Source organism: Kryptolebias marmoratus, linkage group LG5, assembly GCF_001649575.2.
Source record: "Kryptolebias marmoratus isolate JLee-2015 linkage group LG5, ASM164957v2, whole genome shotgun sequence".
In the NCBI taxonomy this organism is placed as follows: Eukaryota; Metazoa; Chordata; class Actinopteri; order Cyprinodontiformes; family Rivulidae; genus Kryptolebias; species Kryptolebias marmoratus.
Window position 1 is genome coordinate 7,703,018 of NC_051434.1, and position 12,238 is coordinate 7,715,255.

General features: G+C 39.7%; 2 protein-coding genes and 1 long non-coding RNA gene across 5 annotated transcripts in view; 2 read left to right on the forward strand and 1 right to left on the reverse strand.

Moving 5' to 3' along the window:
- The first annotated feature begins 230 nt into the window (after positions 1-230).
- Positions 231-3,530, forward strand: LOC108240262 (trypsin-3-like). Its single transcript, XM_017423617.3, has 5 exons — positions 231-348; positions 482-635; positions 1,328-1,581; positions 2,000-2,136; positions 3,211-3,530. Exons 1-5 carry the CDS (start codon positions 309-311, stop codon positions 3,358-3,360), a joined length of 735 nt encoding a protein of 244 aa, XP_017279106.1. The 5' UTR covers positions 231-308; the 3' UTR covers positions 3,361-3,530.
- LOC108240267 (40S ribosomal protein S19) lies at positions 3,430-7,720 on the reverse strand. Of its 2 annotated transcripts, XM_017423630.3 has the most exons (6): positions 7,586-7,720; positions 7,263-7,333; positions 5,779-5,879; positions 5,178-5,361; positions 5,045-5,099; positions 3,430-3,858 (listed from the first exon to the last, which is right to left on the reverse strand). In XM_017423630.3, the coding sequence occupies exons 2-6, from the start codon at positions 7,331-7,333 to the stop codon at positions 3,811-3,813; spliced, it is 459 nt and encodes a 152-aa protein (XP_017279119.1). In that variant the 5' UTR covers positions 7,586-7,720; the 3' UTR covers positions 3,430-3,810. The 2 variants fall into 2 exon arrangements, with proteins under 2 accessions (XP_017279119.1, XP_024862484.1); XM_025006716.2 differs by lacking the exon at positions 7,586-7,720 and having other exon boundaries at positions 7,263-7,412.
- LOC108240275 overlaps positions 7,703-12,238 on the forward strand; it is a 27,225-nt gene continuing 22,689 nt past the window's right edge. Inside the window, exons 1-3 of one of the 2 annotated variants that reach the window (XR_005233180.1) lie at positions 7,703-7,804; positions 7,887-8,060; positions 10,913-10,963. This is a non-coding gene — a long non-coding RNA (uncharacterized LOC108240275). Of the gene's footprint in view, positions 8,061-10,912; positions 10,964-12,238 lie in introns of both variants that reach the window. The other variant, XR_005233179.1, reaches the window with a different exon arrangement.

Below are 12,238 nucleotides of genomic sequence, written 5' to 3' on the forward strand. Positions count from 1 at the left end.
TATACCAAAACTCCAACTCTGTCGTGTTTTCTGAGCCTAAATCTTTAATTTGCTTCTTGCTGAGACCGACTTCAGTGTAACTCCTGATTACGTAACAAATCAGGAAAATTTCGCTCAAAGTGGCAGCTTGTCTCGTTTTCAACATCAGTCAAGGTCTCTCTGTTACCTTCAGCCATGTGGCTCATTCCCATCCGTTTTTGTTTATTTTTTGCCTCCTGGGCTGTGAGAAGTATGAACTGTAAACGGCAGGACGGGAGTTTAAAAAGACCTCCGGTCTGAGCCGAAGTCACATTCAGACAGACGTCAACATGAAGGCCCTGGTGTTCCTGGTTCTGCTTGGAGCAGCGTGTAAGAAACAAACTGATTTTTTAACTTTTCATGACGTACATTAGAGTGCTTATTTTCACTGAGACTGCTCTTCTTTGGCCTTTTTTTGTTTGTTTCATCCTTCTTACGCACATTAAACCACTTGCTCTGGCAGTTGTTGCAGCCGAGGATGAGAAGGTCGTTGGAGGATACGAGTGTCCCAGAAACTCTGTTCCCTACCAGGTGTCCCTGAATGCTGGATACCACTTCTGTGGTGGATCTCTCATCTCCAGCCTGTGGGTGATTTCTGCTGCTCACTGCTACAACTCGTAAGTGCAAGAGGACAGACTTCAACCAACCCATGTGTTGGTTGCACTGGATGATAATCACTGAAGAGTAAAGCAAGGCTGAGCACCAGGGCTGGATGAAAAAAAAAAAAAGAATTAATTCTTGAATTAACACCAGAGTTGTAAACTAAGCTCATCTTGTGCTGAAAAGGGATGGAGTTACAGCCGTTTTTGTCAAAAACCTTGATAATGATGTTATACGTGATCTCATCTAGTCACCAAATTATAGCCCAAGATCTAAACTTAACTGAGTTAAGTCAGCTAAGGTCAATTAGCTGTGTCGGCCATCTTGAACTGGGCTAACTCCAAATGCTAATCAGTTGTTTCACTAAATTCAGACTAGGGGTTCAGCGTTGACTCTAACAGTTAATGCCAAAGTTTTCAGCAAAAAGATGATGCTCAACGTCTAGTGCTCCGAGTCTGTGTTGAGGATGACTCTCAGCTACTACCACACCAAATTTCAGCTTAATATTTTAAAAACTAACTGACCTATAGTCATTTTTGGGTTTGATACGGTCAAAAAATTACTTTCTGAGTTCCATTAAAATCCATCCAGTGGTTCATGAGATATTTTGCTAACACAACAAAAGAACATGCATATGGGGATAAGTCAGGAGGTGAATAATGGAATAAGGACGTGTGGTGTTTAAGCTGTCATTATTTTCCTTTGCCAGCTACCTCCAGGTGCGTCTTGGCGAGCACAACATCGCCGTGAACGAAGGCACCGAGCAGTGGATCAACGCCGCCAAGCTGATCAGGCATCCGCAGTACAACAGCTACAACCTGGACAACGACATCATGCTGATCAAGCTGAGCCGCCCCGCCACCCTCAACAGCTACGTCCAGACCGTGTCCCTGCCCTCCCGCTGCCCCGTGGCCGACGAGAACTGCCTGGTGTCCGGGTGGGGCAACACGTCCGCCAACGGAAGTGAGTGGAGAGGTTAAGAGAGTCTGGGGTCACGAAGAGCAACAGAAATGATCCCACCACGGACAGAAATGTGTCATCTTTACTGTAAAATAGGCCTTATGATCCAGAGAGGATGGTCCAGTAAGATTCAGTCAGGTTTCTCCATAGTTTGTCCAAATTGTTGCAGCTTTTTCAGCAGTTCTCCAGACTAAGAAATGACAAAAAAAAATATTAATAAAGAGAAACTGTTCCCTATCACTCATTTCTGTAACACTTTCAAAACCTAAATCTATTCCTGTTTTGTGACAGAAAGCTAAGATCTACAGTTTTAATCTTCATCTCTAAATCACACGTCGTGTTTATACGATATTAGATCATTTGTTTGTGTTAAAGACTGGAGAATTATTCACCCATCGGTGCTCTGATATGCCCTCCCCAGGCAACTACCCCGACAGGCTCCAGTGTCTGAGGCAGCCGATCATCGATGACAGGATCTGCAGGAACGCCTACCCCCACCTCTTCACCGAGAACATGGTGTGCTCGGGATTCATGCAAGGAGGCGCCAGCAGCTGCCAGGTGAGCAAACACAGCAACACGCCGAGTGCTTCAACATTCCCACGAGTGGTGAATAATTAGGCTGTAAGTTCACTGTAACACGCCGTGTGAAGTATTTGTGTGTTTTAAATCAGCTTCATCTATATTCTGACATTCTAACTCATCATGAACTCTGATAAGCCACAACATTACGACCACTGACAGGTAGTAACATTGCTCATTCTGTTACAAAATGTTTGGCTAAGAAAGCTCGCATTGTTGCATTTATTTGCAATTAATTTAAACTTTTTTACAGGCTAACCATCAATAAGAGCCGTGAGAAGCAAGCATGATAAGCAATCACCATGCCACCCATAATAAATTAAGGGTGGCACGGTGGAGCAGTGGTTAGAGCTGTTGCCTCCCAGCAAGAAGGTTGCAGGATTGCTTCCCGGCCTGAGGCCTTTCTGGGTGGAGTTTACATGTTCTCCCTGTCCTTATGTGTGTTTACTCCGGTTTACCTCCCACACACTAAAAACATGCATGTTAGGTTAACTGGTAATTCTAAAATTGTCCCTAGATGTGAGTGAGTGTGAATGGTTGTTTGTCTCTATGTGTCCCTGTGATGGACTTGTGACCTGTCCAGTGTCCCCCACCTCTTGCACAGAGACTGCTGGAGGCAGACACCAGCTCCCTGCAACCCAGAAAGGAGAAGCGGGTAAAGAAAACGAAGGGATAATAAACAGATTGACTCAAAGGGTCGTCCTCCTGAACACTCAGGTGTTCAGCATCAGGCATGTGGTCATAATGTTGTGGCTGATTGTGTTTTGATGGAACTAATCATCTCTCTGTCAGAGTAATTAAACTGAACTGACTGCACAGTGTGTGCAAATAATATTCAAGTGCATTTGGTAGTATTTTAGTTAAAGAGAATACTTGTAGAGTATTTTTTCATCAATGTATTTTACGCTCACTGTAAATTAGTTTTTTTTCTTGGCTGGAACAAGGTTGATGTTCAACGTTCACACATTCCACCTCTGCAGAAATGAATCACCAGCAGTGACAGAGCGTAGATCAGCTGAAAGCACCCCTTTAAACTGCTCTGTGTGCGCGCAGGGCGACTCCGGCGGTCCTCTGGTGTGCAGCGGTCAGCTGCAGGGAGTCGTGTCCTGGGGTTACGACTGTGCCATGCAGGGACACCCTAGCGTCTACGCCCGCGTGTGCCGCTACAACAGCTGGATCAGGTCCGTCATGTCCAGCAACTGAACACCTGCAGGCGTTTCTCCGCCCACATGTAAAACTGGTACTATAACCCCAAAGTTTAGCTGGAACACGCGGTGTGCTACTGTTTTATTCTTACACATTCAATTAACAAAAATATAAAATACTCTGCGAACACGACAATGGAAATGAATAAAAACACCTGCTTGGATGCATCAGCTTTGTTTTTGGTTTTTTTTCTGCAGTCTTCACAGTTTCACATTAACATGCTCATTTTTGCTCGTCATGTATTCTTATTAAGGCCAAAAACTGGTGCAAAAGAATCAATATATTTCATTTGCACCGCACTGTACCATGGACTCATGCATATCTACGAAATGCCTTTTGTTTCCCTGTTTACTGTGGGAGCTGAAGTGTTGCGGGCGGCAAGCAAACTCGAGTAAATAAGCCGTAAAAGACAAATGCATTTCGCTGGTCTGTGTGCTCATGCTTTCCTTAGATGGCGCTTTGTAGACTTCGCTGTTTCTTGTTTGCTGAGGCAACCTGAACACATGGGAGAAAAGAGAATGAAAAAAAAAAAAACAGTAATGCAGCCATAACATAACAGGAAGGCAATAAATACACAAGACCGCTACGCAAAAACAGGCATCACACAATACTTTACAGGCTTGGTGAAAACAAATGATACAGAAAACAGGAGGAAGCGCTCCAGCTGCAGGTACACATCTGTAGAGACTTTCAGCTCTTTATGATTGTTTTACATTTTAAAAACAAACACGTGGTAAGTGTTTTAATGACAAAATAAAGTATTTTAAGGGTTCCAGTGGTGATTATTTGAACGGCTCAACATATCAAAATTTCCCAAAGATAATTCTGTAAATTCTCTGTTAATTGATTCAATATTCACACTTTTCTTTTCCTGTTTATAGTTCTTCCTGCACATTTTCCGAACTACCTCCTTATTAAGATCTTTGTGTTATTTTAACTATTAATATATCAAAACAGTTGGTTGTGTCTGAAACAGAATGCTGACTTTTATTACTAAAATGCTTTCCATAGAAATGAATTAAGATTCCCTCAATAAACGTTTTCTGAAAATGACTTCAGGTTATTTGGTTTATTTTTGCCTCATTCTCTTTTTAGCTTTTAGCCACAGATTTGCAAAATTTAGCTTTTAGCTTTATTATTATTAGCTATTATTTTAATAAATGTAGCTACAACTTTTCTAATATTAGCTCAAAGCTACAATTTTGCTATTTTTATATTTTAGCTGCAGTTTTGCTCATCTTAGCTTTCAGTTAGTTTTGTTAACTTTGGCTTTTAGCCACCGTTTAGCAAAGTTTATCTTTTCGCTACATTTCTTATGAAATTTTAAGTTTTGGCTAAGGTTTTGTAAATTGTTGACTTTGGCTGCAGTATTTCTCATTTCATTTGTTAAATTTAGCTTTTAGCAACAGTTTGGTTACTTTTAGCTTTTGTTACCTTTTGCTTTTACCTGTTTTACTAACTTTAGTTTTCAGTTACGATTTTGTTAACTTTAGCTTTCAGCAACAGTTTGGGTAATTTTAGCTTTTAGCTACCGCTTTGCTAATTTTAGCTTCTGTTTTGTATGTTGTGCATTTGGTAGTAACTTGGTGGGATGGTTGTTAGTTGAAAAGCAATTGATATTATAATATATGACATTATAAATTAATTAAAACAGTAATCTATGTTTAAGAGCCACACGCACCTGCCCGGCGATCCGGTCCAGGTCTCTCTGGCCCTGAGCCGTGAGCCGACGGCCGCTGTGATCACAAATATTCAGTCGATCATTAAAACCAACACCTCAGCGAAGCACCTTCCTCTGAATCCACATCTCTTACCCATTTGGATCCTTCTCCACCATCTTGAGGCCCTCGAGAGCTTGCAGGACCTTCCGCGCCACGTTCCTGGAGCCCACGCTGAAGTGGGCGGGGCACACACCGTTCCGCTGGCGCCCTCCGTAGATCTTGATCATGGAGCCCACGCCCACACCTCCTCGCAGGTAAAGGTGGCGGGCTGTAGATGCTGGTGCCACGGAGGAAATACTTTCATGCTGTATGTTGCAATATTTATGTAAAATACTCGTGACTTATTCACCTGAGAGATACTGTACAAACGCTAACATTCCAGCTTATCGCACGTGTGACATTTTTCTGTCTTAGCTGATAAGTCCTGGAAGATATCAGCACAAGGCCCTGCGTGCTTTCACTCCACATGTTGTGTAAGTCAACAGGCCTGTTTGATATTCCAACTACTTCTGTAGGATTATAAATCCTAAACATTCCTGAGAAATTGACCAACACAGAGTTGGAATTAAATTAAATCAAAAATTATCTATGAAGGAAACCCATAGGGGTACTGTAATGTGTGTTTTTTAGCTTCTATTTTAACTGCGAGTGATTGAATTGATGAATTATGGGAAACATTAGTAATGTCACCAACCTGCTCTGGTGTAAAACCAATTGTCGTCGCAGGGAGCCAACTCCTTGTGCCTGGCAAGCTTCACAGTATCGACCCACTCTGGGACCTTTAGTTTGCCAGACCTGGAAGTTTAAATGTTTTAATGCTGCAATAACAGGAATAATAAGAAGAATGTCTGCAAGTCAAGGTATCGTCATACACTCTTTACATTTTATAAAAAGGCAAAACCGATGATCTCACTAAATAAAAGAAGGCTTCATTTGTTTTGTGAATTAGAATGAAAACAGAGTGTGGTTTTATATTTCACTGCTGATGAATGATTTCAAGGACACTTAAGCACAACGACAGATTATATTTTCAACGTTCGAGGGAACATAAAGCTGCTTCATTTTTATTCAAAGAGCACATCACTGGTTTACGAGACAAGACATTTATTTTTTTTTTCTCACTGAGCGAAAAGTGTCACAAAAACGTGGCTACAGAAAAGACGTAAGGAAAACAACTCAAGCTTTGTAAAGCCTGCATATATAATATTAAATAAAACTACGTCAAGTAGTGGGGAAGGAAATCACAGAATCACCCAGGCATGAGTGAAATTATTGTAATTTCCATTTCAGAGCATTGTGCACAAGTCTAAATATGCAAATGAGCCTGCAGCTGGATGAAGCGGTGCTGTTTACAACTTACACCCTGAAGTAGGTGGTCAGGGACAGAACGGTGGCAATGCTGCTGGTAATCATCAACAATAACTCCCACAGAGTCAGAGCCAGGACGAGGAACTGACTGGGTTTGTTCTGTACTGGTATTTGCACATTTCTTATATCATGCCATTTGTATAGCTTCAGTTTTTTATCCAAGCCTTAATATTCTGTATTGATATTATTATTATCACAGCATGTCGAAAGGTGAAAGCGTGCAATAATGTTTTTGCCTGTGTCTGTTTGTTACCAAAACATCCCATGAACCACTGGATGAATTTTAATGAGACGTACAGAAAGTAATCACTGGATGTCCATCTTTAACTGATTAACTTGAATTAAGATGGCCACCACAGCCAACTAACCTTAAAGTTGAATTTTATTATCACAGAGTTGATTTTATGCTGAGTCTTTATGTACCTGGCTGCTGCTATCGGCCCAATTTCCCTCTGGAGATAAATAAAGTAAATTAATTTATGTACTGTTTTTTTTTATTTAAATCATACAATGCTGGTGTAGAGCCAAAACTTAAAAAATAAATAAAGAAAAACTCACAAAATTTTACATTTATTAATATAGCTTTTAAATATAGCAGCCAAGATCCAGCTATTTCTTTGGATTAAGGTCTAAAGTTTAAAAACTATTACTAATAATGAACTATTTTTTATATGTTTTAATCATGTCAGCTAACCTGCAGCTAGCTTTGAGCTCCTGTTGATTAGCATCATTAGCCTGTTAGCTTGTTAGCCTGTGACTGACAGGTGAAAATCAGCCTCGTCTGCGCAGCGCGGATACACTTTTACTTACTTTTTGAGAAAAGCCGATAAAGCCTTGACAAATTCCTGCTGGTTGACATCTTTCACCGTGACTCCGGGCATCTGAGAATCAAATTGGAGACAAAGGTCACCTGAAATCATCCGATTAATGAGAAACTTTAACGATTGGAACGAGGCGCGCGCGCCACAGGAAACGTTGGAGCTCGTTTTTTTTTTTTTTTTGCTAGCATTAGCCAGATAGCTTAGCTAACCTGGCTACTATCATTTCAACTGACAGCAGGCGAAAGCGTCGCGCCTCCGACCGTTTTATATGCATATTTATATAAAATTACGCACTAATATTAGGTGCCCTACTTTATTTTAGGTGTCCTTCAAAGCCAGGCTCGCAATGTGTGGAAGTCTTGACCCAGGTTAGCCGGAGCTAACACGGAGGAGCGTCTGAAGGAAGGATGCTGAGGATGAAGGATGGAGGGAGACTGTCATTAAAAAAGGATGAAGCGGTGTGTTTTCACCCTGCCTTCAGCATCAAGTTGCTGTTTAAAAATTCTCACTTGAACTCAATTACAGATGAAGGTACTCCTCTTCAATTATATTGTAATTGTTTAGTCGAATTCATAGTTTAAATTTTTTTTAAACAAGCCTTTTTTTTTTGTAGGAAAGAAAAAGGTGTGCGTTCTGGTTGCATCCCAGCAGAGGGCAGTGTTGTGACACTGAACGTCTTGGCCCATTTTTTTTTTTTTGCAAACAGACCCAAATGCTTTGTATAAAACTGCGGAGCAGAAGGCAGCAGAGGAGAAGCCGTCTGAGTGAGAAAAGACACTTCCACAAGGTCAGTAACTCTTTAAAATTTAACCTAAAAGTGACAAATGGTGCCTAGAAATACATTTTAAGTTGCTTTAGTATGTTGGAGAGAGCTTCACCTTCTTCTGGCTTGATAAACTGATGTAGTTTTGGTAAAACAAGACAAGTTCTTAAGTTTAAAAATCAAGGTGACCTATTTTTTTTTTTATAAATGATACTATTATCAGCCCTGGTTATTGTTTGGCTTTATCAGAAACCATCTTTTGTGGTTTAAATTATAAAACAGAAAGCCCTGTTTGCCAGAATGAATGCTGCTCTCCAAAAACAAGGAAATATGCACCGACTTCAGTGTTTTCGTCATTGTTGCTCCTGGATATTTAAGAGCAGAAATCCCCATCTAACCAACGTTTTCTTCTGCCCTTTTCGCCTTGATTCTCGACATCAGAACAGTTACAAAATTAAATCCTCACATTACTGCAGTCCTTCATCCAGTCATCTGTTCACTGGTCACAATGTTTGCACCCATTCTGTGGTTTTAAATACTTTTCAGGAGCACTACAACATTTACATTTTACCATATTTAACAGCTTTTCTGACAGCACGACGTTAGTGAATTTAAACTACAGCTCCAACTAATAGCTTGTTTTTACAGTTGATTAGTGTGTGCATTGTTTTTTGTTTTGTTTCTGGTGATTTAATATATACAGTAAAATGGAAAAAAAATTGAAAATGTCAATTACAAGTTACTGGGAGCAATGTTTTCTAACTTAGACAAATGCAGCTGAGAAGCCAGTGGAATATAGTCAATTTATTGGATTTAAGTTGCTGAAAATCCAATAACAATGTTTGTCAGAATTGTAAAGCTTTACTGCCAGTAGTAAAAAACCCTAATTTCCCTTTTTGTAGCATGAAAAATAGGTAAGTGAGTCTGATGCACTTACCAGAGGGGCTTTGCTTTAATTAGTCGTTCTAATGTTCTGCCAATTTAAAGGAAATATGTTAAATATTTTTGGGACTTTTCCAAGCTCGTGGTAACAGGGTCTGGTGCTTTTTCTTGATTTTCTTGTAACTTTAAAATCATAAAAAGGTTCAAGGTGTCCCTCTGTAGCACCATTAACTTGTGATTATGGGTGTTTTGATCCAGCCGATTAACATAAAATATATATTTTATGAATAAAGTGTTTACAGTAAACATCTAATAACGCTGCTGGTTTTCAGCTCAGTTCTCTGTGACCTGTTGTTCAGCTTAAAATACCAGTCAGTTATGTGCCAAACAACAAAACAGACAGTAACATCACACTTCCATTAAAATTTTTAACACTGTAATAATCATAAGACAATATAAAACTCCTTATTTGTTGTTTACTAAATTCCTGTTCCCAACACGAGAGCAGGCAGCCAGCACAACCGAGTCGTCTCCCTCTCCGGCTGTTTCACAGACTGAAAACTTTTTGGAACAATATTTCAAACACAAAACATCGTTCGAATCCAAACAAATCCTCCTTCCAAACACGGAGCTGTGGCTTCATTTTTTAACAAAATGTGCCATCCAGTAAGCTTCATAAGTCTTTATGTGCAATTTACTGTAAAATAAGTGTGCTGGAACCATGTAGTATAACACACACAAAAAGATGGATACATACAATTGGTTTCAGTTAGTTTTACTTATATAAAAAGCATTTTATTTTTAGAATAGTTTGAGCCAGAGTTAATGCAGACACAGTGGTTGTGTTATGAGTATACAGTAGTTTATTTCCTCATTAATGAAAAGTAATAAATATGCAAGTATATGTTGTTTTTTGTAATTCTTGGAAAGAAAGAAAATACAACTCATCACATTTATTTAGGTTGAGTTTATTAACAGCTTTCAGGGTATTTTTGAGGAATAGGAAATAGTTAAATCTGCAGACTAAAAACTCAGATTTTCTCCTCTTTGGTATTATTTCTTGACACTAGCATGTGTAGAATAGATGAAGACTTAATTTAGGCGATGATTACTATTTTTTACTTAGAAAGCAGTCATGCTTTAAGACTTTAGCACTATCTTTGAATCGCATTGTTCTGTTTTTGTTTGTAGCTGCAATTCTCAAGGATAGGAAAAAAAACTATTTTGTTCCTGTATTTTAAATGGAGCTGGTGACAAGAAAGATACCTTAAATTTTTAATCAGAACACCTTTTAAATAAGGCTTTAATGACGTCTTTCTGCCTCCACTGCTGCTTTTTTGTGTTTGTTTTATTACTTTATATTTAAATATTTCATGTAAAGCCATTTTTTTTTATTACAACTTATAGGAAAACACTTTGTGATGTTTACCTAAGAAAGGTGCTCAAAAAATGGACTTATTTCAGGAATAGTAAGAAGTATTGTTTACCCTTTTTGCTGTGGGCTGAGATTCCCTCATGTTTGGATATTTATTTAGTGTTTGTTCTAATTTATTGTTTTTTATAATTGCAGAAATCATTGTAAGAAATTGGCATGTCATGCTATACTAAATAATTGTGCACAAGACACGAAAATTGCATTAATTAAACCGTTTTGCAAGTGCTTTTTTATTTTATTTTTGTTGACATATTATTAATTGGCAGAGCAGTACCTAAAGATAGTTTAATTAGTTGTGTTACTGTAATTATCATTTTATCTGATTTATTTTATTCTTTTTACTTAGTGATAAGGATGATAGAAGTGTTAGGGTTTTTTAAATAACAAGAAATTTTTTTTCCAGTATGTGCTTTTTCTCTGACGTTTTTTCCCAGTTTTTAGTTTGTTTTAGGTGCAAAATGAACGTTATTAGTTGCTGAAAATATAGAAAAACTTGCAGCCTTATTTGAACCCTTTTTTTTGTCTGGGAAAAGTAACACATTTTCTTTCTGGTGTCTAGGCTCACATCTTATTACCAACCGGTACGAGAACGGCTGCATCTAAATCCAAGGTAGGTGGATGTGTGTTTACAAATGTGCAGACATGTTCTCATGCAGGACACACACACACACACACACACACACACACACACACACACATTCAGCAGCTCTGTGCTCTCTGTGTCAGCCCGTCTAAGCTCGTTCCCCTCCCCCCTTCCCAACATCTCTCCCCTTTTTGTCCCCCTCGCCCTCTCCTTTTCCCTCCCCTCGCGCTCTCCTGCCTGCTAGCACTATTTCAAGCCTCTGCCGAGGAGAGACGAAGGGCGAGCGAGGCAGGGACGCACAGATGCGCAGTTCGAGAGAGAGAGAGCGAGAGAGAGAGAGCGAGAGGAGAGGGGAGGGGAAAGCAGACAGGATTTAGAGTTCAAGTGCACGTGCAGAAAATAGGTTGAATAGAGGAGAGCCGGAGCAGAAAGGAAGCCAGGAAAAGGAACGGCTGGGGGGACAGATGAAGCACACAGTTTCTTTATTCTTGTCTTTCTTCCTCTCTATTTTCTTCATGTGGGAAAAGAAGCTTTGAAATGTAAGTGGGGGAGAAAAAGCACAGAATTTGAATTACTTGAGTGTCAAAACGATAAAAAAAAAAATAATAATTTTCCTGCCCCCCACCCCCCAGCTCTCTCTCTCTCTCTCTCTCTCTCTCTCTCTCTCTCTTTTTCTTCTTCATACTGACACACTCCTCGTCTATCCCTCCCTCTTGGATATTTCTCTCTCTTTCTCTCTCCGGCTCTCCTTTTTCTCCCCTCCCACCTCTTCACACACACATGCACACACCCCGGACTCCTTCCCACTTATTTTCCTCACGCGCCCTTACTATCCACTTTCACTGGAGGCCAGCTGCAATGAGCTCAGTCTTTTTTCTCTCTCTTTTTTTTTTCTCTCTCTCTCTCTTTTTACTTTTCGTTCGCTTCTTCGCTTTCGGTCATGCCTTCATGCACGGAGAGGCACCAGCACTCAGACGCTTCACTCTCACTATGTGTGGCGCCCCTGAAAAACAGAGGCCGTGGATTGTCCATGCATTTGACTGCATGCCACAAACCGTTTGTCCTTTCCTGTCAACAGTTTTTTTTTCCTCCTTCTGCAGTATTTTTTTTTCCGCCTTCCTTTTTTTTTTTTTTTTTTTTCAACGAGGAACTCGTCTACTGTTCAGAAACCCCTTTTTTTCTTTTCAAAAGTCCCCCCATGCATTCAGAAGTGGAAGCTGAGAGTTGAAGAAAGGAAAATCGTGTCCGATGTATTGGACGTACGAAAAGAGACAGGGACAAAAAAAAAAAAAAAAAAAAAAA